The sequence below is a fragment of the Pongo pygmaeus genome, chromosome 11, assembly GCF_028885625.2.
Source record: "Pongo pygmaeus isolate AG05252 chromosome 11, NHGRI_mPonPyg2-v2.0_pri, whole genome shotgun sequence".
In the NCBI taxonomy this organism is placed as follows: domain Eukaryota; kingdom Metazoa; phylum Chordata; class Mammalia; order Primates; family Hominidae; genus Pongo; species Pongo pygmaeus.
In genome coordinates, this window is record NC_072384.2 from 118,978,244 (window position 1) to 119,005,260 (window position 27,017).

At 39.1% G+C, this 27,017-nt stretch overlaps 1 protein-coding gene across 10 annotated transcripts in view; it reads right to left on the minus strand.

Annotated features, from left to right (window-relative positions):
* USP37 (ubiquitin specific peptidase 37) overlaps window positions 1-27,017 on the minus strand; it is a 119,829-nt gene that overhangs the window by 51,348 nt on the left and 41,464 nt on the right. For all 10 annotated transcript variants that reach the window (XM_054478534.1, XM_054478533.1, XM_063647970.1 and 7 more), the window contains exon 11: window positions 10,457-10,618. In XM_054478534.1, the coding sequence (XP_054334509.1) occupies window positions 10,457-10,618 (162 nt within the window). The remainder of the gene's footprint in view (window positions 1-10,456; window positions 10,619-27,017) is intronic.

Sequence of the window (27,017 nt, forward strand, 5' to 3'; positions counted from 1 at the left end):
ATAACCAGAGTACAATTATCAGCATCAGTAAATTTAACACTGATACAATATTCTATCTAATATACATTCCTTAATTCAATTTTGTCAATAGATCCAAGAAGGTTCTTTATAGCTTTTTTTCCCTCACTTAGGTACAAGATTCAGTCCAGGATCACAGGCTGTTTTCACGTCTCTTTAGTTTTCTTTCATCTGGAGTAAGTCCTCAGCTTTCTCTTACATGACACTGACATTTTTGAAGAATACAGTTCTCCCTACCCTGGGTTGTTTTGTTTTATTTTTGTTTTTGAGACAGGGTCTTGCTCTGTTGTCCTGGCTGGAGTGCAGTGGTGTGATGATGACTTACTGCAGCCTCAACTTCCCAGGCTCGAGCAATCCTCCCACCTCAGCTTCCCTACTACAATGTGTGCCACTATGCCTGGGTAATTTTTTAATTTTTGTAGAGACGGATCTCACTATGTTGCCTAGGCGCGTATTGAACTCCAAGGCTCAAGCAATCCTCCTTCCTTGGCCTTCCAAAGTGTTGGGATTACAGGCGTGAGCCACTGCACCCAGGCTGTTTTTTTCGTTTTTTTTTTTCTTTTTTTAGACAGAGTCTTGTTCTGTTGCCCAGGCTGGAATGTAGTGGCGTGATCTCAGTTCACTACAACCTCTGCCTCCCAGGTTCAAGCAAGTCTCATGCCTCAGCCTCTCAAATAACTAGGGTGACAGGCATGTGCCACCACACGCAGCTAATGTTTGTATTCATTTATTTTTTTTTTTTTTGAGACGGAGTCTTGCTGTGTTGCCCAGGCTGGAGTGCAGTGGTATGATCTCGGCTTACTGCAACTTCCATCTCCCAGGTTCAAGCAATTCTCCTGCCTGAGCCTCCCGAGTAGCTGGGATTACAGGTGTGCACCACCAGGCCTGGCTAATTTTTTGTATTTTTAGTAGAGGTTTCATCATGTTGACCAGGTTTGCCTTGAACTACTGACCTCAAGTGATCTGCCTGCCTTTGCCTCCCAAAGTGTTGGGATTACAGGCATGAGCCACCGCGCCCAGCCTGTATTTTTAACAGAGACGGTGTTTCCCCATGTTGGCCCGGCTGGTCTCGAACTCCTGACCTCAAGTGACTCACCTGCCTTGGCCTCCCAGAGTGCTGGGATTACAGGTGTGAGGCACCTCACCTGACCTAGCCTTATTTTTAATAGAACGTCCCTCCTACTGGGTTTGCTATTTCCTCATGATGAGATTCAGCCCAAACTGGAAGAGCACATGAGCAAACAGTGATACCATGTCATCATTTTTTTTTTTTTTTTTTTTTTTTTTGAGAGCTTGTTTGGAGTTTCTAGCAGGGGAGTGCAGCTACTCGTATACCCTTGACTGAAGACCAGTCCTCCTCTATTGGGGATGGTCATCCTCTTTGACTGAGCAAGCAAATTTGGGACAGACACACATGGAGTGGTGAGGGAGGAAGGGGATACCTGCCTAGCTAGTCAGATCAGCCAAATCAACCCTGGTGAACAACGGGGTGACAGATGTCACAGTCAGATCGCCCTCACATCCAATCTTTTTTTTTTTTCTGAGAGGGTCTCATTCTGTTGCCCAGGCTGGAGCACAGTGGCACAATCTTGGCTCCCTGCAGCCTCGACCCCCCACCCCGGACTCAGATGATCCTCCCACCTCAGCTTCCTGAGTAGCTGGGGCTACAACTGCACACCACCATGCCAGGCTAATTTTGTATTTTTTTGTAGAGACAGAATTTTGTCATGTTACCCAGGCTGGTTTTGAACTCCTGGGCTCAAGCAATCTGCCTGCCTTGACCTCCCAAAGTGCTGAGACTATAGGTGTGAGCCACATGTCTGGTGGATACTGTATTCTTCTAAGGGCATCACATCCAGGAATACATGATATTCCTGTGTTGCCCATGGGTGATGTCAATTTTGAGTACCTGAAAGAAGTACTGCCTCTGCTTCTGCCTATGAGGAAGTTTGAGAGTCTGGAATTTCCTTCCTACTATAAACAATGAGAAAACTGGACAAAATAGAGAAAACAGCTATTTTCAGATACTAGACAATAGGCAGCACAAAACGGTGATCCACAAGAGAAGGAAAATAAATGATGTGAGCCCTACTCCTACCCAGATCTTCTGTCTAGAGGCAATTTGTGAACTGCAATTCAGGGAGCACCCAAACAGAGCCCAGAAATCTTACCAAGTTGAGCTGAGAGAAACAAGTTCAAAAAGCCGAGGTTGCTGAGATTTCTGGGACAGAGTACTTGAGAGGAGGGAACTGAACAAAGGAAAAGCTCCAGAAATCTGCACAGCAGTCTGCTTGAATATTTGGCTGAATACCAACCTGTGTATGCAGAGTGAAACTCAGTCTTCTTGACACTAATCAAGAACAACTTCAAGGAAAAGAATGTTTACTATGGAGCTATTGGCCAAACAACTCCCAGAACTCACACAGGGACTAAAATTCCACCAGTCTGAATTTACACCAGTCAGAGTAGAGAGACCTAGATGAATTCACAGAGTGTTAACAGAGACTCCAAAGGAACTATGCTTTAGGAAAGGAAGCAAATTAGCTTTAGAGTAAAGGATACTCTATATTCAAAAAGAACTTAAGCAGATCACACAGCTAAGAAGAAAAAAAAAACAGAAATGAAAAAGAAGAACTTAAACAGGAGTCTCAAAACAATCAAAACCACTGCAGACAAGAATATTAAAACTACTACTTAAAATATGCTCTACATGATCAAGAATGGAAAGGAAATCATAAACATAATAAGAGAAGTGAAAGATTTTTTAAAGACCCAAATTAAACTTCTAGAGATGAAAATCACAATATTTAAAATGAAAATTTCACTTGATGGGATTAATAGCATATTAGACACTGTAGAAGGAAATATCTGAACTTGAAAAGACAGCAACAGAATAGATTCCCACTAAACCTGTGGGACGATATCAAATACAATTATATTTATATCAAATATAATTGGAATCCAGAGAAGAGTCAGAAAAAAAATCTGAAAAAATCAATAGATAAAAATGTTCAAAATCTGATAAAAACTAGAAACCCACAGATCCAAGAAGCTCAACAAATCCCAAGTGAGATAAACACAAATCAAAATGAAGCCCATCAAAATAAAACTGCTAAAAATTAGCAACGAAGAGAAAATCTTGAAAAGCAGTCAGAGAAAAACTGTCTCAGTGCCTTCAGGGAGGAAGATTAAATCACTTACAAGGGCAGAAGAATTAGACTGGCATCTTATTTCTGAAAAGCAAATACAAAGCAAGGTAACAGTAAAGTAGCATTATAAGAAACCCAAGGAAAGAAAGCATGACCCAAGGATTTTACATCCAGCCAAACTATTTTTCAAATATCCAAGCTAGAGAAAAAATTTTGAATATGCAAGAACTAGGCAAACAAAGTACATAATTGTAAAATTAAGACTAAAACAAGATTAAGACCATAGGCTTCTAGTCAGAAATTATACAAAAAAGAAGACAAAGAAAAAGTATCTTTAAAATACTGAAATAAACACATTATCAAGTTAGAGTTCTATATAAGCTAGATTTCTAGATCCAACGGAAATATCTTTTAAAATTAAAAGCAAAATCCTTTTTCTGACAAACAAAATCTGAGAATACTTGCTGCCAAGAGACACGCACTGCAAAAATGTTAAAGCGACATTCTTCACGCAGAAGGAAAAATGATACCAGATAGAAACTCGGATCTACACAAAAGAATAAAGAGCACTTAAAATGGGAAATCATGTGGGAAAATACAAAATACATTTCTCTCTCATCTTTTAATTTCTTTAAATACACTGGACTGTTTAAAACAATAACACCAAATAATACACTTTAAATAGGTAACTACATGGTACATGAATTTGTAAGGCTGTAAAAAAGTCATAACTACGTATTGTGGGATGTATAACATACATAGAAGTAAAATGGGCTGGGTGCGGTGGCTCACGCCTGTAATCCCAGCACTTTGGGAGGCCAAGGTGGGCAGATCACCTGAGGTCGGGAGAACAAGACCAGCCTGACCAATATGGAGAAACCCCGTCTCTACTAAAAACACAAAATCAGCAGGGCGTGGTAGCACATGCCTGTAATCCCAGCTACTCTGGAGGCTGAGGCAGGAGAATTGCTTGAACCCAGGAGGCGGAGGCTGCAGTGAGCCAAGATCGCACCATTGCACTCCAGCCTGGGCAACGAGAGCAAAACTCCATCTCAAAAAAGAAAAAGAAAAAGAAGAAGCAGTAAAATGTATGATAACAGTATAAATGATGTGGGGTGGGAGGCAATAATGGAGATAAAATGAACACAAAGGAAAGAAAGAAAAGAGAAAAAAGTAACCAAGGACAGATGGAACAAATAGAAGACAATTAGCAAGATGGTAGACTTAAACTCAGCCTTATCCATAATTGTGAAAAATGTTAATGGTCTAAATACTTCAACCATCAATTTAGACTGGATGATCTAATCATAAAAATGTGGAGTCACTATTAATATAAGACACAACAGACTTCAGAAAAATATTATCAGGGATAAAAAGGGGCATTTCATAACAGTAGGGAGGTCAATTCATTAAGATTTAATTAATATAATCCTAAATGTGTATGTGCCAAAAACAAAGCTATAAAATACATAAAGTAAAAACTGACAGAACTGGAAGGAAAAATATACAGGTTTCTGACCTAAGTTCTACTTTATTGGGTATCAGGACTGTAGCCTCTGATTTCTTATTGTTTCCATTAAATAATCTCTCCTTCCCTTTATTATAATACTTTTTGAATTACTGTTCTATGTATATTTCTAGCATGCAGCACAGAGTTCAATTTTGCTTTATGAGACAGTTTTAGACTTTTTATATTGCTGTTAACCCCTTTATCATAAATTTTTAAAACCATCTAGCCTGTCCATTTTATTATTTTATGTTAGAGACAAAGTCTTGCTCTGTCACTTAGGCTGGAGTGCAGTGGCACGATCATAGCTCACTGTAACTTTAAACTCCTGGGCTCAAGCAATCCTCCAGCCTCAGTCTCCCCGGCAGCTGGGATTAAAGATGTGTACCACCATGTTGGGCTAATTTTTAATTTTATTTTATTATTTGTAGAGAGAGGGTCTTGCTATGTGGCCCAGGCTGGTCCTGAATTCCTAGCCTCAAGTGATCCTCCCATTTCGGCCTCCCAAATCGCTAGGATTACAGATGTGGGCCACTGTGCCTGGCCTAGCCTGCCCATTTTACTTATTTTTTTTATTTTTGTAGAGACAGGGTCTTACTATGTTGTCCAGGCCAGTCTTGAACTCTCAAGCACAAGTGATCCCTCCAACTTGGCCTCCCAAAGTGTTGGGATTACAGGCGTGAGCCATTGCACTCAGCCTATTCATTTTAAATGGTATCCTTTGACTCACACCTATTACTTTATGAAACAGTCAACTACATTATTCCACTTTCTTCCTTCTCTCTCTTCGCCCATTTTCTTTTAGTCGCAATCTTACTACTTTATCAGAAAAAAAAATTTGGGGGGAAATAGTGTCTCATTTTGTCACTCAAGCTAGAGTGCAGTGGTGTGACCACGGTTCACTGTGGCCTCGACCTCCCAGGCTCAAGCAATCCTCCCACCTCAGCCTCCCAAGCAGATGGAACTACAGGTGTGCACAACCACACTCAGCTAAATTTTTTTTGTATTTTTTGTAGAGATGTGGTTTTTCTGTGTTTCCCAGGCTGGTCTCGAACTCCTGAGCTCAAGTGATCTGCCTGCCTTAGACTCCCAAAGTGCTGGGATTACAGGTGTTAGCCATCATGCCCCGCTGACATAATGTTTATATATCATTCTTTTATACGTATTCTCACCATTGTTTGTCTCAGTTCTATAACTGAATATATGAAATGTTCATCATTTACGTTTTTGTCAATGTTTCTCCAGTTACTCTTGGATGCATGAAGCTCATTTTCTGTAGAGTCCTCAGGAAGAGCAAATGTGTGTATAGTATTCCAAGTTCTTATACTCCAAACTTTTTTTCTCTAGCTTACATATTTGACATCTTGGCTTGGCATGAAATCTTTGTTTCACACCTCCTTTCATTGAGTTTCTTGAAAATGATGTTGTGTTATCCTGCTTTGCATGATGATTTTGAGAAGTCTGATGCCAGACTATTTCTGTTGCCCTTGTAAGTTATTTCATCTTTTTGATTCAGGAACTGAGGATTTTTCCTTGTCTTTAAAGTCTAATAGTTGTACTAAGATATGTCTTGATTATTCTAGGTCAATTTTCCAGATACCTGGAAAGCTCTTTCAATATATAGATTCAAGACTTTTATTTCAGTGAAGTCTTCTTGGATTATAGTTGTTTTGTTGTCTTTTTTGAGACAAGGTCTCACTCTCTGTCACCCAGGCTGGAGTGCAGTGGACTGTCATGGCTCACTGCAGCCTTGACCTCCTGGGCTCAAGCAATCCTCCTGCCTCAGTCCCCTGAGTATCTGGGACCATAGGTGCATGCCACCAAGCCCAGCTAATTTTTGTACTATTTGTAGAGATGGGGTTTTGCTATGTTGCCCAGATTGATCTCGAATTCCTGGGCTCAAGAGATCTACCCACCTCTGCCTCCCAAAGTGCTGGTATAACAGGCATGAGTCACCATGCCCAGCGGGATTATAGTTTTTAACACTACTTCTGTCTCAATGCTTTAATCTTCTTCTTCTGGGACACTAATTATATGTAATATGGGTGTATTCTTTGTCTTTTTTCTAGTTCAACTACTTTCTTTCTGGCTTTTTTTTTTGAGATGGAGTGTCACTCTGTCACTCAGGCTGGAGTGCAGTGGTGCGATCTCAGCTCACTGCAACCTCCGCCTCCTGGGTTCAAGAAATTCTCCTGCCTCAGCCTCCTGAGTAGCTGGGATTACGGGCACACACCACCATGCCTGGCTAATTTTTGTATTTTTAGTAGAGATGGGGTTTCACCATACTGGTCAGGTTGGTCTCGAACTCCTGACCTCAGGTCATCCACGCACCTCCCAAAGTGCTGGGATTACAGGGGTGAGCCACCACGCCCGGCCCTTTCTGGCTTTTTATACTTCTTTTTTTTTTTTTCATCTTTTTTTCCCTGGCTTTCCTTTTTAAAGCCCATTTTCATTTGAAATTATTTTCACTTGGGTATCTTTAATTTAAAACTTCATTTTCAATATATCTTTTTTTCTCCATCTTTTCTGAGTTCAAGCATTTGTCATTTCATTTATTCTTGCTTGTCCATTGTGATTCTCAGTTTGAATTTTTTTTTTCTTTTTGAGACAGAGTTTTGCTCTGTCGCCCAGGCTGGAGTGCAGTGGCGCGATCTCAGCTCACTGCAACCTCTGCCTCTTGGGTTCAAGCAATTCTCCTGCCTCAGCCTCCCGAATAGCTGGGCTTACAGGTACCTGCCACCACATCCAGCTAATTTTTTTGTATTTTTAGTAGAGACAGGGTTCATCATGTTGGCCAGGTTGGTTTTGAACTCCTGACCTCAAGTGATCCGCCTGCCTTGGCCTCCCAAAGTGCTAGGTTTATGGGTGTGAGCAGCGCCTGGATTTTTATTCATGTTACTTTTTCACACTTTCAAGTGCTTCTTTCAAGGTATTTAATTATTATTTATTTATTTATTTATTTATTTTATTTGGTTTTTTTGAGATGGAGTCTCACAGTTGTCCAGGCTGGAGTACAGTGGTGCAATCTCGGCTCACTGCACTCTGCCTCCCTGGTTCAAGTGATACTCCCTCCTCAGCCTCCCAAGTAGCTGGGATTACAAGCATGTGCCACCACGCCCAGCTAATTTTTGTATTTTTAGTATACAGACAGGGTTTCACCATGTTGGCCAGGCTAGTCTCGAACTCTTGACCTCAAGTGATCCACCTGCCTCAGCCCCTCAAAGTGCTGGGATTACAGGTGTGAGCCACAGCGCCTGGCCTTAATTCTATTTAGCGTCTACCCACTGTAAACGGTTTACTTCATGGTTTGTTCTAGGGGGCAGAATTTTCACTGGCTGAAATATTTTGATTCGTGCTTCTGTTTTTTTTCTTATAGTCATTTTTTTATGGAAGTGGCCTTTTTTTTACATTCCCATTCATTTTGTGAATAGGGCTTAAGTGAAGCACTTAGTTTAGCAAAGTATAGTTTCTTTAATGGATGAGAATGATGGTGGTGGAGGGAGGGGAAAAAGAGAGGTTGGCACGTCTTGTTTCCCTTTCATTTTGACATGATCCTTAATTTTCTTCTCTTGCTTCTAAATCAAGTTTCCAGACTTGGCTAATTCTTCCCTATAAGTAATGATTCTTTGAGGCTGTTATTGTGGTACCACTAACATTCAAACCTCTTCCCTATAACTAGTTCTGCAAACTACCAAGATCCAGATTCAGTATTTTGCTACTTATTATTGGAGTTTATCTTTCTGGGAGTGATTTTCTTCAGTGCTTCATCTAAGTCTTCCACTCCTATAAATTATTTTTCATGGAATCCCTTAGGCTCCTGTCCCTAACCCTCAGCACCCATAGGCTTAAGCAGTAGAAAACAGGAACACTGAAGGAATTTGGTTTGCTTCTGTTCTGAAGAAGGTAACTTAAAGGTGGTGGTATTGTCTCCTAGCAATGCTGAAGCATAGATTATGTGTGCTTTTCTTTGTACTCCTCATAAATCTTGTTTTTTTTGGAGGATTTGTGAGGAACATTGCAATTAGGCAGTCTCCATTATCCTTTAGACCTGGTAGTTTTCTACTCAGTTTTTTTCTTTTTTTTTTTTTTTTTTAAAAGAAGTTCTTAGTCCTGAGTACTTACACTGCTTGAAATACTAAACTAATTCCTGGAAGAAGTCTAAAAAAGAGGAAAGATGTATTTCTAGAGATGGGTATAGGTACTACACAGAAATGAAAGAAACACTGGAGAAGCCTAGAGTACCACGGGTGGCAACTCACAAGGCTCTCAAAAGAGTCTGAAGGAGGTGAGTAACAGAAACCACAAGTAAACTAAAAAATATACAGGAGAAGGCATAGGAAAACGAAACAAGTAAGATCAGGGTAGACAGAGACAAAGACCCAGATGAAGAATGGTCACAAAATGGGATAGACAAGACCAATATAAAATGTTGTCTGGTTAGGAGGCAGCAAGATAACTGAGGTTGAACAATTAGAATGAAGAACAAAGGAAATTAAGCATTTGACTGGAAAGCAAACATCATAGAAGAAAGAGTAGAAAAGACGAAGATTAAAGAAAGCAACAGGTAAGCAGAAAGGAGAGTGAATTGTTTTCACTGCATATTTTATGATGTTTTCTGCTAACATATGAAGCATATAAACTACTATGAATAAGCCATTTGGCAAGTACCACTCATTCAAGTAATATTGTAAGTTTAAAGCTGGTATAAAAGCAGTACTTTGAGTGAGATTAAAAACAAATAAGTTGATAGGTTATGAGAGAGCAGTTTGGTAAAAACAATTAAAAATTTCAAACTGCCTTCCTTAGTCTTAATCCTTAACAATTTTACTTCCAATAATTTATCCTATAGAAAAGTTCCAACAAGCATTAAAAACATACATATGTGTATAACGATGTACATTCTAGCCTGAATTACATTTGGAAAAAACAGAAACCTAAATGCACACTTACATGGTTGAAAGTTCTGTATTAATATACAAGGGTGCCAAGATTAATGTGCAGTGAAAAAGATAACAGAGAAGCAATACAGCATAGTGATTAAGAATGCAATTGCAGCACAACTGCCTGGATTTACTACTGCTGTACTACTGACTATATCACTTTGAGCAAGTTAATTAACTTTGCTAAACCTTACTTTATTCATAAAACCAGATTTTTAATACATCTATCTCAAAGACTTGCTGCGAAGATTTAAAATAAAAAAAAAATCAGTTTAAACACTTAACAGACAGTATCTGGCACGTAATAAACACTTTAGGTAATAGAGCTACTGGCCAGGCACAGTGGCTCATGCTTGTAATCCCAGCACTTTGGGAGGCTGAGGAGGAAGGATTGCTTGAGGCCAGGAGTTCTACCAACCTGCAACATAGTGAGATCCCATTTCTATTAAAAAAAATTAAAAAGATAGCTGCTATAATTACTACAGTTATTATACTATGATCTCATTTTTGTGTTTAATAAATATATAACCATGAAGAAACTAGGAAAAATATATAAAAAATGTTGAAAGTATCTCAGCAGCAGAATGAAGTGTACTGGGTTGGAAAATACACATTTTCTGCTTTAAAATGAATATTATATAATATTCCCAAGTTCTAAAATTGTTTGGCGAACAGAAAATGAAGTTAACATTACTTACGGATGTAATAAATCTTTAATAAGTGATATAATTTCTAAATATTTTAGAACTTTAATGTGACTCTTTTAATTACGTTTTACACCAAAGCACACTTCTATTGAATCACTTTACAAAAAAGAAAGTAAAATGAAAGAATTGACCTACCCCTGCAGTTGCTGCTGTTGGTGAGAGGAAAGGGGCACTCTTGGTTTATTCCAGCCAGTGTAATCCTGGTTACACCTCAGTTTTTTAACAGAAAGAGGAACTGGCTGAGGAAGAAATCCCAAACTTCTTTTGGCAGAGGGAGTCTGGCTTGAAACATTAGTCCTATAAAAAAGCATAAATAATGAAGAAGCAAAATAAGTTTTTGAATTATTACTATTTTCCTTGAATAGATTAAGAGAAGCCAATGTTTATGGATAAAAATCTTGAATTTAGGGAAATATCAGTAATAATGATCACTTAAGGGAAAACTCTACAAATGTAAATTAGTAAACCTGTTCCTACACAGTTGGAGAGGGTTACAATACAGAACATATTTAACCTACAACCAAAATAATCCATGTTAATGGCTTGAAAAAGAAAACAATATAGTTTCACTGTTACCCATTTTATGGACATTACATTTACCTAGTCTTGAACAGATTTACAGTATACTTTTTCCACTGTTACAAATAACACAACAAACATTCTTACCCAATCTCCTTGAGAAATTCCTCTAGTTTATATGCATAGAAGTGAAAATGTTGGAGGTACTTTCAATCTTCATTTTTAATTTTTTGAGATATTGTGATTATTTTCCAAAAAGGCTATACCAGTTTATACTTCAAAAAACAGTGACTTTCCATCTCCTCATATGTTTACATTACTTATTATTATCAGTTTTAATTTTCTTGCTGGGTCCGGTGGCTCACACCTGTAAGCCCAGTACTTTGGGAGGCCGAGGTGGGTGGATCGCTTGAGCTCAGGAGTTTGAGACCAGCTTGGGCAATCTGGCGAAACTCCATCTCTATCAAAAATGCAAGAAAATTAGCCAGGTGTGGTGGGGAGGACCTGTAGTTGCAGCTACTTGGGAGGCTGAGGTGGGCAGACTGATTGAGCCTGGGAGGCAGAGGTTGCAAATGAGCGAAGATTGCACCACTGCACTCCAACCTGGGTGACAAAGTGAGAAGGCATCTCCAAAAAAGAAAAAAAAAAAAAAGTTTTAATTTTTACCAATAAAGAGACACTTGATCTCACTGTTATTTGATTTTGCACTGTCCTGATTACTACTGAAACTAACATATTTATATAGTTGTTTACTCTTTTCTGAATTGCTTTCCTACAAAATAGGTTCCCTTTTTTTTTTGAGACAAAGTCACCCAGACTGGAGTGCAGTGGCGTGATCTCGACTCACTGCAACCTCCACTTCCCGGTTTCAAGCAAGTCTTGTGCCTCAGCCTCCCAATCCCAAGTAGCTGGGATTATAGGTGTGTACCCACCATACCCAGCTAATTTTTTTTTTTTTTTTTTGAGATGAAGTTTTGCTCTTGTTGCCCAAGCTGGTGTGCAATGGCACAATCTCGGCTCACTGCAACCTCCACCTCCCGGATTCAAGCGATTCTCCTGCCTCAGGCTCCCGAGTAGCTGGGATTACAGGCGTGCACCACCACACCTGGCTAACTTTTTGTATTTTTAGTAGAAACGGGGTTTCACCATGTTAGCCAGGCTGGTCTCGAACTCCTGACCTCAGGTGACCTGCCCGCCTCGGCCTCCCAAAGTGCTAGGATTACAGGCGTGAGCCACCATGCCTGGCCTAATTTTTTTGTATTTTAGTAGAGAAGGGGTTTCACCATGTTGCCGAGCCTGGTCTCAAACTCCTGAGCTCAGGCAATTTGCTCGCCCCAGCCTCCCAAAGTGCTAGGATTACAGGCGTGAGCCACTGCATCTGGCCCACATTCTAATTTTAAAATTTTCATACTGGGAAATTTATCAATTTTTTCATTTTTTTTTTGTATCTCGTTTAAGATTTTTGTATCTTGTATTTTGTTTAAGAAATAGTCTTGTACCGTAAGAGCACAGAAATTTTTTCCTGTATTTTCTCTTAACAGTTAAATTTTGCTTTCCCTTCTATTTAGGTCTTCAATACAGTTATAAGTGTCTTTTTCTGTATGTTGTGAGGCATACTTTTCTATAAGATTTACTTTTCTATAAGGCAAACCAATTGCTCCCAAATTACTTATTGTTTGTCTAAGACATGTGTTAGTGGCTGTTTGGTTTTGTACTTAAAAAAAATTTGTAGGCCAGGCACAGTGGCTTATGCCTGTAACCCCAACACTCTGGGAAGCTGAAGCAGGAGGATCAGGAGTTTGAAACCAGCCTGGTCAACTTATCAAGACACTGTCTCTATTATTTTAAAATTAAGGCTGGGCACGGTGGCTCACACCTGTAATCCCAGCACTTTAGGAGGCCAAGGGAGGCGCATCACCTGAGGTCAGGAGTTTGAGAACAGCCTGGCTAACATGGAGAAACCCTGTCTCTACTAAAAATACAAAAATTAGCCAGGCGTAGTGGCGCACACCTGTAGTCCCAGCTACTTGAGAGGCTGAGGCAGGAGAACTGCTTGAACTTGGGAGACAGAGGTTGCAGTGAGCTGAGATCATGCCACTGCACTCCAGCCGGGGACAGAGAGAGACTCTGTCTCAAAAAAAATTTAAAAAGTTAAAAATTAAAAATAAATTGCGAAATAGAATACTCACACGGGAAAAGTGTATAAAAATCAAATGTGGAGCATAACAAATTTTCATAAAACAAACACTTGTGTAAACAACCTTATTAGTGTCTAAACCCCAAGTTCCCCTTCCAATTACAACTCTGCATTCCTCTAACCTAAAAGTTGGCATTATCTAATAGTTTTATCCCTTACTACAAACCCCTAAATATTGTACTTTGGATAATATGTGATGTATCTATTTTCATCTTGTTTTCAACCTTTCTGCATCTTTATATTGTAGTTGTTTCTCTTTTACATAGCACATACATTTTCTTCTTCCATTAAATCCTGTATATCTCTTTAACTGGAATATTTAGTATATACTCATATAAATTTTATATAAATTTAGTATATTTGTATCAGTAATGTCAGTACTGTTTGGGTTATTTCTTGAATTTTATGATGCATTTACTATTTGTCTATATATATATATAGATTCCTGGGCTCAAGCATTCCTCCCATCTCAAATTCCCAAGTAGCTGGGACTATAGGCGTGCACCACCATGTCTGGCTAATTTTTGTATTTTTTTGAAGAGATGGGGTCCCGCTATGTTGACCAGGTTGGTCTCAAATTTCTGGGCTCAAGTGATACTCTCATCTTGGCCTCTCCACGTGCTAGGATTACAGGCGTGAGCCAACCATGCCCAGTCTAGAAATTTAATGGATGTCCTAAAAATTATATTATGCATTAAAAATAGAAACAGCTTTATTGAAGTATAGTTGACATACAATAAAATGCACACATTTAAAGTGTATAACTTTAAGTTCTGACATATATACACTCATGAAATCATCACCAGAATTAAGATAGTGAACATATCTATTACTCCCAAAAGTATCCTGGTGCCCGTTTGTGTCCCTCCCTCCTACTCCTCTCTGCCTGTGACCTTGTCTCTGTGACCAGGCAACTACTGATCTGTTTTCTGTCACTATAGATTACATTTTCTAAAATTTCATATAAATGGAATCTTACAATATGCACTTTCTTATGAGGTCTTTTACTCAGCCTAATTATTTTGAGATTCATCCATTCTGCTGCGTGTATAAACAGTTCATCCTTTCTATTGCTAGACTGCACTCCATTGTATGAACATACCACAATTTGTTTAACCACTTACTTTCTCTTTTGAAATAGTTTTATTTTTTGAGACTGGGTCTCACTCTGTTGCTCAGGCGGGAGTACAATGGCGCCATCACGGCTCACCGCAACCTCTGCCTCCCAGGCTCAAGAGATCCTCCCACCTCAGCCTCCCAAGTAGCTGGGATCATAGATGCACATCACCACGCCCTGCTTTTTTTTTTTTACTGTATTTTTGGTAGAGATGAGGTTTTACCATGTTGTCCAGGCTGATCTTGAACTCCTGAGCTCAAGCAATCCACCCACCCTGGCTTCCCAAAGCGCTGGGATTACAGGCATGAGTCACTGTGCCTTGCCTGAAACAGTTTTAGATTTACAAAAAAGCTGCAAAATGGCTTTCACCCAGCTACTTCTAATATTAGAATCTTATGTAACCATAGTACAATGACCAAAACCAGGAAATTAACAATGATACAATACTATTAACTAGTAACCTACACATATTATTCAAATTTCATCAGTATTTTCACTAAAGTCCTTTTTCTGGCCCAGGATCCACAGTGCAAGTAGTTGTCATGTTTCTTTACTCTTACAATCCTCAATTTCTTCTTTTTTTAATGGCTTTGACAATTTTGAAGAGTAATGGTCAGGTATTTTACTTTATTTCCTTCAACTGGGTTTGTCTGATGTTTTTTCATGATTGGATTGAGGTTATGCATTAGCAAACAATAACAGCTAAGTGACATTGTGACCTCCTCAGTGCATCATATCACAGAGTGTATAATGACAATGTCTTATTACTGGTGATGGCAATCTTGATTTCTTGGTTAAGGTATCTTCTGGGTTTCTCTACAGTGAAGTTACTATTTTTCCTTTTGTAATTAAGAAATATAGGGAGATACTTTGAGACTATGCAAATACCCTGCTTCTCACCAAACTTTTGTCCACTAATTTTAGCACCCAATGATAGATTTTGCCTGCAATTATTACTGCAGTATTTGATTAAGGTAATATTTTATTCCTACAACCCTCCGAAATTCTTAATTGGAATTCTTCTGTTAGGGAGAGCTCTTCAGTCTCTATACATTCATTCATTCATTTCAGTATGGACTCAGACATATTTATTTTTTTTTATAGGTTTAATCCAATATTATCATTTCGTTACTATAACTGTTCTAGTTTGGGCCATTGATAACCCTTTCAGGTTGGCTCCTGTGTCCTTTGGACATTTCCTCATACTTTTTTGTGCATATCTTTACTTTCTGGCACCACAAGATGTTATAGACTGATCTTGCATTTTCCCTGCTCTAGCCCTGGAATCGACTATTATTTCAAGGAGCTCTGCTTTCTTGTACTGAATAATGGTGTTTAAAAATCAGGGTCTGCAAGTTAAAACTGACTTTCTTCACAGAATTAGAAAAAACTACTTTAAATTTCATAGGGAACTTTTTTTTTTTTTAAAGAGCCCATATAGCCAAGACAATCCTAAGCAAAAAGAACAAAGCTGGAGGCATCACGCTACCTGACTTCAAACTATACTACAAGGCTACAGTAACCAAAACAGCATGGTACTGGTACCAAAACAGATATATAGACCAATGGAACAGAACAGAGGCCTCAGAAATAACACCACACATCTACAGCCATCTGATCTTTGACAAACCTGACAAAAATAAGCAATGGGGAAAGGATTCCCTATTTAATAAATGGTGCTGGGAAAACTGGCTAGCCATATGCAGAGAACAGAAACTGGACCCCTTCCTTACATCTTACACAAAAATTAACTCAAGATGGATTAAACACTTAAATGTAAAACCTAAATCCATAAAAACCATAGAAGAAAACCTAGACAATACCATTCAGGACATAGGCATGAGCAAAGACTTCATGACTAAAACACAAAAAGCAATTGCAACAAAAGCCAAAACAGACAAATGGGATCTAATTAAACTAAAGAGTTTCTGCACAGCAAAAGAAACTACCATCAGAGTGAACAGGTAACTTACAGAATGGGAGAAAATTTTTGCAATCTATCCATCTGACAAACATCCTGGGTCAACAAGGAACTTAAACAAATTTACAAGAAAAAACAAACAATCTCATCCAAAAGTGGGTGAAGGATATGAACAGACACTTCTCAAAAGAAGACATTTATGCGGCTAACAAACGTGAAAAAAGCTCATCATCACTGGTTATTAGAGAAATGCAAATCAAAACCACAATGAGATACCATCTCATTCCAGTTAGAATGGTGATCATTAAGAAGTCAGGAAACAACAGATGCTGGTGATGATGTGGAGAAATAGGGGTGCTTTTACACTGTTGGTGGGAGTGTAAATTAGCTCAACCATTGTGGAAGACAGCATGGCGATTCCTCAAGGATCTAGAACCAGAAATACCATTCGACCCAGCAATCCCATTACTGGGTATATATCCAAAGGATTATATATCATTCTACTATAAAGACACATGCACACATAAGTTTATTGCAGCACTATTTACAATAGCAAAGACTTGGAGTCAACCCAAATACCCATCAATAATAGACAGGATAAATAAGAAAATGTGGCACATATACACCATAGAATACTATGGAGCCATAAAAAAGAATGAGTTCATGTCCTTTGCAGGGACATGGATGAAGCTGGAAACCATCATTCTCAGCAAACTAACAAAGGAACAGAAAACCAAACACTGCATGTTCTCACTCATAAGTAGCAGTTGAGCAATGAGAACACATGGACACAGGGAGGGGAACATCACACATGGGGGCCTGTCAGGGGATTCGGGGGCAAGGGGAGGGAGAGCGTTAGGACAAATACCTAATGCATGCAGGGCTTAAAACCTAGATGACGGGTTGACGGGTGCAGCAAACTACCATGGCACACGTATACCTATGTAACAAACCTTGCACATTCTGCACATGTATGCCAGAACTTAAAGTAAAATAAAATAAAATAAAATAATCAGGGTCTGGCACTAGGGGTGCTCATAGTTACTTGGGTGTGATTGCTTCAAGGTCCCCCCCCAGTGGACTGAGCTAGGAAATGTATGTATGTGTGTAACCCAAGACATACAAATGCGTGTATGTTTATTTTGAATCAATCTATACATGAATTTACATATATAAAACCTTGAGTTCATATTGACATCTCTGATTCTAACTGAACACCAAAGGTTCATACTAGCTTTCTTCCTTTCCTTATTTCTTTCTCTGACATTGCAAGCCTGGATCTCAATTATCTACAATGTTTACTTGTTTAATCCAAGTATACACATGAGGTGGTTTTAGAACTGCTAACCCTACACCCCTGTGAGGAACAAATTACGAACTAGAGTACAATATTTGTGTACTCGTGCATTTTTGATATATTGAAGTCTAATGTTAGCTGATTCTTTTACCTTTTCCTGGATAATGAAAGAAACTAGGAACAATTTAACTCCATTTAATTATTGTGTCTTCCTTCTTCACTTCTGGTTTATACGTTATTGTTGCCATTTAAACCCAACAAGATATTACTATTGTTTTGTATAACGGAATTTATCAAGATAGGCAGCATATTAACTTTTTGTTGCTCTTCATCCTTCCTGAAGCTCCAACCTTTCATCTGAGTTCTTTTTCCATCTGCCCAAAAACTTTAGCATTTCCTTTAGTACATATTTGTGGGTAAACTCTGTTATTATTTTGTTTTGTACGATAGTGTCTATTTCACCTTTACTTCAAAACTATAGGATATTTTCACAGCAAATAAAATTCTATGTTGGCAGTTATTTTATTTCCGCATATTGAAGGTATTTCTGGCTTCTACAATTGCTATAGAAAAGTCAAAGGTCAGATATTTTTGCTCCTTTGAAGCTGAAATGTTTTCTCCTGGTTGCTTTTGAGACTGTGTCTTTATTTCTAGAGTTACGCTATGACATGCCTAAGGGTAGGTTTCTTTTTCTCAAGCCAACTTGGTATTCATTAGGCTTCTTAATTCTAAAGTCTGATTTTATCACTTTTGGAAAATTCTCAGCCAATATCTTTAAATACAGTTTATACCCCAATGTCCCTCTTCTTTGAGACTTTAATAAGACACAATAGACCTTTTAACTATGTCTCTTACACTCTCCTGTACTGTCTTTTTCATGTTTTATTCTAGAGCCTCTTCTGAGTCATCGTTCAGATCACTAATTCTCTCAATTACTATTTTCCCCCCCTTTTTTTTTTTTTGAGATAAGGTCTCATTCTGTCACTCAGGCTGAAGTGCAGTGACATAATCACAGCTCATTGCAGTTTTGACCTTCTGGGCTTGAGCGATCCTCCCACCTCAGCCTCCCAAGTAGCTGGGACCAAAAGTGCATGCCATCATGCTTGACTAATTTTTAATTTTTTTGTAGAAACGAGATTTCCTAACGTTGCCCAGGCTGGTCTCAATTATGTTTTATATGCTGAAAAAAAAAATCCAAAACAGATTTGAGTTTTTGTATTTTTCATTTCTAGATTTTCTATTTGATTTTTTAAAATCTGTGATAATTTCACAGTTTAAGGTTTTCTAAAGAAATTTCCTTTATTTCCTTTGATGTGTTAAATATTGTTCTTTTATAATCACTGACTCATTAATTCCAGAATATGTGGAGCCCTGTGGTCCACTGCCGATCTAAACTATTTCTTCTAGTAATAATTCATGTTGACTTGTCTCGCTGCATGTCTGGACACTGAACAGTATTTAATCAATCTAAGATACAACCAATTAGAAGACATAACATTTATTTCAGGTAGTACTAAGAAAGAAAAAACAATGCCAACCAAAGTATATAATGACTTCCATGGCTTAGAATTTTTACTTCTTACTGGAAGCTTTTTATGTAACTAGATATACATTTTTATCATGTTGCTCTTATACAAAAAGGAAACTATAAAACTGGTTAAGATATTTCTAATAACTTACATTCAGAATATGAATCTTCTGAATCATTTTTCCCACCCAGGGTCATAGATTTTTCAGTTTTTCCAAAAAGTGGTGCTACCTGTGCTACTAAAAACAAAGGTGATGTTGTATTTCTTTTTTCTTTCCTTTTTTTCTCCAATTAAGCCCAGCAGTGTGATGATGCTGCATTTCTAAATAGCAAATAGTGCCACACTATGTCTCCGGGAGTTTTCTTCTAAGCCAATGACATTCATTTGGCAAGGTCTAATACTAAGGTTATCTTAATCTTACCAAAAGAAGCCCACAGATTTTCAGATCACAACTAGAATTCGCTGCCCTTTCTTAAGTGGTCATTTTAAGTGGTCTGACTAAAAAATATAGTTTTTCAGTAATACCACAAATGACAACCAAGTCTGCTCATGTGCAGGTAATGCCAACTATGTTACAACTGCCTCCTGGCAGCAATTTAAGATGTCACAATATCTGATATACTTCCATTTTAAATACTAATGTGAAAAAATGTACATCTTAGAATTATACAAATATGTTGAGGTGTAGGAAAATGTCTTCCCCCAGAGAGAATTTTCATTTAGTACATTTATTTTGTCAATCATCTAGGATACTAGCCACTTATAATCAACTTAATTACATTTCAGTGCTTGCAATAACTGGGCCATACAGATGAATAAAATTCACAGAAAGGCTGGCTTACTTCTAGCTCATCCTCATTCCCAGGGGGAACCCTTCAGTACACACTGAAATATATGTAGTAATGTACTAGGCTCCCTATATTGGTAGGTCCTAGCCTCTATTGTCCTTCTAGACTCATGAGTGTGTCAAAAGTAGTGCTTGGTCTTTCAACAGTCTCTTCTGGTTCAGCCATCGTGCTTGGGAACTCTAGATTTCCTCCTCTCTTCTCGGTTTGGTAATTCCTCACACTCCTGTCAGTTTTTTCTTGTTTGTTTTTTGTTTTTTTTTTGAGACGGAGTCTCCCTCTGTCCCAGGCTGGAGTGCAGTAGTGGCGGGATCTTGGCTACTCAGGAGGCTGAGGTAGGAGAATAGCATGAACTGGGGAGGCAGAGGTTGCAGTGGCTAATTTTTGTATTTTTAGTAGAGACGGGGTTTCACCACGTTGGCCAGGCTGGTCTTGCACTCCCGACCTCATGATCCACCCACCTGAGGCTCCCAAAGTGCTGGGATTACAGGCGTGAGCCACCACACCAGGCCTCCTTGTCAGTTTTTCAATGCTCTTAAAATTCCTGCATTATTTTTTTCCTTTATTTGAAAGAATCTTGCTCTGTCACCCATGCTGGAGTACAATGGCGCAATCTAGGCTCACTGCAATCTAATCTCTGCCTCCCGGGTTCAAGCAATTCTCCTACCTCAGCCTCCTGAGTAGCTGTGATTACAGGTGTGTGCCATCATGCCTGGCTAATTTTTGTATTTTTAGTAGAGACGAGGTCTCACCATGTTGTCCAGGCTGGTCTCGAACTCCTGACCTCATGTGATCCACCTACCCACCTCAGCCCCTCAGCCTCCCGAAGTGCTGGGATTACAGACATGAGCCACTGAGCTTGGCCAATTTTTTCTTTTAATTTTTATATTTGTTAATTTTTTTTCAAAGTTAACAATTCTTTATTATCATCATCTAATACCTGACTCATATTTAAACACTGCCAACAGCTTTTTTTTTTTTTTTTTTTTCAGAGACAGAGTTTTGCTCTTGTTGCCCAGGTTGGAGTGCAATGGAGCAAACTTGGCTCACTGCAACCTCCACCTCCCAGGTTCAAGCGATTCTCGTGCCTCAGCATCCCGAGTAACTGGGATTGCAGGCGTACGCCACCACGCCCGGCTAATTTTTTTGTATTATTAGTAGAGACGGGGTTTCTCCATGTTGGTCAGGCTTGTCTCAAACTCCCGACCTCGGGTGATCGGCCCACCACAGCCTCCCGAAGTACTGGGATTACAGGCGTGAGCCACCACGCCTGGCCCTTGCCAACAGCCTTACAAAAAAGTGTTATTCCCAGTTTATTCTTACCAAGATCCAATCAAAGTCCATATATTACATTTGGTTTTTATATCTCTTAAATCACTTATAACCTTTAAGAGTGCTCTCCTGACTCCCTGCACCCTTTATGTGACATGACATCAACTTGGTGAAGAGACCAGGCCAGCTGTCCCTCAGAATAGCTGCTATAGTTTGGATATTTGTCCCTGCCCAAATCTCATGTAAAATCATAATACCCAATGTTGGAGGTGGGGCCTGGTGGAAGGTGATTAGATCCTGGAGGTGGATCCTTCATGAACACTTTAGCACTATCCTGGTGCTAAACTTGGTGCTGTTCTCCTGATAGAGTCCTCACGAGATCTGGTCATTTAAAAGTGTATGGTAACTCCCCCTTCTCACTCTCTTCCTCCTTCTCTGACCATGTGAAGTGCTGGCTCCCATTTTGCCTTCCGCCATGATTCTAAGTTCCCTGTGGCCTCCCCAAAAGCTGACACTGCCATGCTCCCTGTACAGCCTGCAGAACTGTGTGTCAATTAAACCTCTTTTCTTTATAAATTATCCAGTTTCATGTATTTCCTTATAGCAATGTGAGAACAGACTAATACAGTAGGCTACTTTCAGATTTTGTCCATGCATTCCTTGCCTTTAGATCTAGAAATTTTATTTTTTAAATTTTACCTCAAGTTCTGGGATACTGTACAGAATGTACAGGTTTGTTACATATAGATGTGCTATGGTGATTTGCTGCACCTATCAATCCGTCATCTAGGTTTTAAGCCCCGCATGCATCACATATTTGTCCTAATGCTCTCCCCTCCCCTTGCCCTCCATCCCCCAACAGGCCCTAGTGTGTGATGGTCCCCTCCCTGTGTCCATGTGTTCTCATTGTTCAACTGCCACTTATGAGTGAAAACATGCAGTGTTTGGTTTTCTGTTCCTCTATCAGTTTGCTGAGAATGATGGCTTCTAGCTTCATCCACGTCCCTGCAAAGGACATGAACTCATTCTTTTTTATGCCTGCAATATTTGTTAATTTTTTCCCCACCTGACTAAAAAGTCTGGATCCTACACTAATCTTTAATTTCATCTGTACCACAATCCAAGTAGTTCCCATATATGCACAAGATTGTTTCTGGGTCTTTATCTTGCTCCAGGGATTAATGATTAATTCTAATGCATCCCCTGTAATAATCACCACCACTTAACGTTGTCTTTTCTAGTTTTGAGACAAGGTCTTGCTCTGTTGCCCAGGCTGGAGTGCACTGGCGTGATCACAGCGCACTGCAGCCTCGACCTCCTGGGCTCAAGCAATTCTCCTACCTTAGCCTCTTGAGTAGCTGGGGCTACAAGTCCATGCCACCACACGTGGCTAATTTTTTTTTTTTTTTTTTTGTAGAGACAGGGTCTCACCATGTTGCCAGGGCTGGTCTCAAACTCCTGAGCTCAAGCCATCCTTCTGCCTTGGCCTTCCAAAAGTGCTAGGATTTATAGGGGTGAGTCACCATACTGCACAAACATTAAGTCTTAATATCTGGCCATTCAACCTATCTTCTTAGGCCTTCTTCAAAATTATCTTGGCTATTCTTATAAGCTTACTTATAAGAAATAGAATTTAAGGCTGAGCACACTGGCTCATGCCTGTAAGCCCAGCACTCTGGGAGGTCAAAGAGGGAGGATTGCCTGAGGCGAGGAGTTTGAAACCAGCCTGGCCAACACAGAAAGACCCCATCTCTCTTTTTTTTTTAATTAGCCAAGCATGGTGGCACACGCCTGTAGTCCCAGTTATTTGGCAGGCTGAGGCAGGAGGATTGCTTGAGCCCAGAAGTTAGAGTCTGCAGTGAGCTAGGATTGTGCCATCGTACTCCAGCCTAGGTGACAGAGGGAAACTCCACCTCAAAAAAAAAAAAAAAAAAAAAAAAGTTTAGATTCTTTTTTTTTATACGGGCGGGAGTTCCATAAAAACTACTTTGTGAGACTTCAACTGGAACTACCTTAAATTTTTTTATTAATTTGGGGATAAATGATATCCTTGAGCTTTGTTTACTTAGGTCTTCCATTATGTCCCTTAGTAATCCTTTTCTTCATAAAAATACATATTTTATTAGATTTATTCCTATCTATCTCACTGATTTTGTAGTTCTTATAAATAGTACAGGTTGAGTATCCCTGAAATGCTTGGAAAGAAGAGTTTCAGGGCTGGGTGCGGCAGCTCACGCCTGTAATCCCAGCACTTTGGGAGGTCAAGGCCACCAAAATCCCAAAAGAGTTTTCTAATGTTTACTTTTGCATTTCTGGGATATACCCCACTCGGTCACTGTGTATCATTTTCAATGCCCTATTAGATTCAACTGTTAAAATTTTATTTTGGATTTTTCTGTGTTCATATGTGAAAAACTATAATTTTCTCTTCTCATATTGCTGTTACAAGGTTTTATTAAATTCCTAGATTAGTTATGTAGCCTTTCCTGTTTTTGTAGAGATGGCGGTCTTGCTATCTTGCCAAGGCTAGTCTTGAACTCCTGGATTCAAGTGATCCTCCCACCTAGTCCTCCCAAAGTGCTGAGATTATAGGTGTGAACCACTGCTCCACTCCCAGCCATCTTTAACTTTCTAATATGTCTATGTAATTGCAGCCTCCTCCGAAACTAAAGCTTGAAATGTTTTAATTTCCCTGAATCTTCTCCACTCCTGTATTTTTGTCCAATGTTTTATTAAGTATTTGCTTTTAATCCAACAACATCCTCCTTTGATAGAAAATATCAAGACATATTTACATACATAAAATAACCCTGGAAGGATGTTATTTTATTTTATTTTATTTTTTTAAGATGGAGTCTCGCTCTGTCACCCAGACTGCAGTGCAGTGGCACGTTTTTGGCTCACTGCAACCTCTGCCTCCCGGGTTCAAGTGATTCTCCTGTCGCAGCATCCTGGGTAGCTGGGACTGCAGGCACGCACCACCACGCCTGCCTAATTTTTGTATTTTTAGTAAAGACAGGGTTTCGCCATGTTGGCCAGGCTGGTCTCGAACTCCTGACCTCAGGTGATCCACCCGCCTTGGCCTCCCAAAGTACTGGGGTTACAGGCGTGAGCCACCATGCCCGGCCAGAAGGATGTTATTAATAGTAACAGTGGTTATGTCTAAAAAGGGAAAATGAAAACTAGGAGTTAGGAAAGAAAAAGAAGATTTACGTCTTCTTTACTGTATACATCCTATGTCATTTGAATATTCTACCACATTCACTTATTAGCTAAAAGATAAACTTTAAAAACATTTAGATTAAAAAATATACTTTAAAATTGTTTTTATTCACAGATTTTTCTGACCACTCCTTCCTTGTTCAGTTTTCTTTTTGATGAATTAATTCTATCTGTCTTTGCACATCTGAAAAATAACATTCTTGGTCAGGCGCAGTCGCTCGTGCCTGTAATCCCAGCACTTTGGGAAGCTGAGGCAGGCGGATCACTTGAGCTCAGGAGTTTGAGACTAGCCTGGGCAACATGGTGAAACTCCGTGTCTATGAAAAATACCAAAAACATAGCCAGGTGCGGTGGCACACACCTGTAGTCCCAGCTACTGGAGGGGTTGTGGGTGGGAGGATCACCTGAGCCCAGGAGGCTGAGGCTGCAGTGAGCCATGATTATGCCACTACACTCCAGGCTGGGTGACAGAGTGAGACCCTGTCTAAAAAATAAATAAATAAATAAATAAATATTGCATTCTTTGTCTATATTCTTGAAATATAATTTAGCTAGGTATAGAAGTTTTTGATACTGTTACTCTGCTAATAATATCTAACTATTTGCTTCCTATTCCAATACTGTTAATGTCAATCTGATTTCTCCACTTTTATAGAGGATGTATTTTCTTTCTGGTAGCTTCTAAAATTTTACAATATAAATTTTTTTCTAAGTTTTATTTTAAGTTCAGGGGTATGTGTACAGTTTTGTTGCATAGGTAAACTTGTGGCATGGGTGTTTGTTATACAGATTATTTCATCACCCGGGTATTAAGCCTAGTAGTACTCATTAGTTATTTTCCCTAATCCTCTCCCTCCTCCCATCCTCCCAACAAGCCCCAGTGTGTGTTGTTCTACTCTATATGTCCATGTGTTCTCATCATTCAGCTCCCACCTATAAGTGAGAACATGCGGTATTTGGTTTTCTGTTCCTGTGTTAGTTTGTTAAGCATAATGGCCTCCAGCTCCATCCATGTCCCTGCAAAGGATATAATCTCATTCTTTTTTTATGGCTGCATAGTATTCTATGGTGTATATGTATCACATGTTCTTTATCCAGTCTATCATTGATGGGCATTTAGGTTGATTCCATGTCTTTGCTATTGTGAATAGTGCTGCAGTGAACATACACATGCATGTGTCTTTATAATAGAATGGTTTATATTTCTTTGGGTATATACCCAGTAATGGGATTGCTGGGTTGAATGGTTATTTTTTATTTTTTTATTTTTTTTTGAGACAGCCTTGCTCTGTTACCCAGGTTAGAGTGCAGTGGTGCAATCTTGGCTTACTGCAACCTCTGCCTCCCAGGTTCAAGTGATTCTCCTGCTTCAGTCTCCTGAGTAGCTGGGATTTATAGGCACCTGCCACCACGCCCGGCTAATTTTTTTGTATTTTTAGTAGAGATGGGGTTTCACTATGTTGCCCAGGCTGGTTCGAATGGTATTTCTGTCTTTAGGTTTTTGAGGAATGGCCACACTCTCTTCCACAATGGTTGAACTAATTTACACTCCTACCAACAGTGTATACTCATTTCTTTTTCTCCACAACTTCACCAGCATCTTTTTGGACAAAATGTGGATTTTTTAAAAAGTATTTGTTGTTTGGTATTTTTTGAGGCTTTTCGATGTGAGGACTTTCACCATTTTCATTTATTACTTCTTTGCCAATTTCCTTGCCTTTATTTTCCTTAGTCTTTCCTTCCAGAATACTGTTAAGACATGGAGGGTACACCAAGAAGACCAACGTAAGTCTCTTCATTTCATTTACTTTTATCATCTCTGTTTCCTTGCTATATTCCATGATCAAGCCTTCTTGACAAGGACTTAGTAGTTACTTCTGCCTGGCCGTCTACCCTGCATAGGACTTTAAGTGGTCATAATTCTGGCCCCATGCAGGTAACAGTAAAGCAGAGGCTAATCATTGTTGTCGCATTTTCATGTCTTTGCACTCTACTCAGGGAGTAGGAAAGCAGCATATTTACGGTTCCAACCCCAAGCACTTATACACAAGTGTTCCACTCTGATTTACTAGCTCAAAGAGCTGTTCTAAACACCCAGCTTCTTATGAGAAAACAAGTTCTAAGTTTTACATTTAGTTTACATTTAGTTCCCAATCTCGTGCTGGTGTGAAGTCCCAGCTATTGACACTTGGCTCTCGTCTGTGTTCTCCACATTCCTTATGGCTTTAGCCTTTGGCACACTATTAGTTTTCTCACCCTCACCAATCTGGAAATTTTCACCTTATCTCTCAGTGCAGCTTTGCACTAAAAAGATTTCTTTCCTCAATCATTCCTATATGGAATGAATATTTGCATTCTATTATTTTGAGAAGAATTTTGTATGTAGGAAATCATTTGCAAACCAAATCTAGGCTTTTTTAAAACTTAGATTTAAGATTCTTCTAATAAGCAGAAATATGTCAAACTTCCTCTCTCTTAAATTCAAATAAATTACCACTGTAATCTATAAAGTGCTTGAGATGCCACCCAAGGCTGAATATACCTAAATATATAATATCAAATTCTTTACCTTAATCATTTTATACAAATAACCAAGATGTTTTTAACACTTTGAATTAAATTCTATTAAGAAACAAAATATGGGTTGGGCGCGGTCACTCACACCTGTAATCCTAGTACTTTGGGAGGTCAAGGCAGGCACATCATGAGGTCAGGAGATCGAGACCATCCTGGCTAACACGGTGAAACCCCGTCTCTACTAAAAATACAAAAAAAGA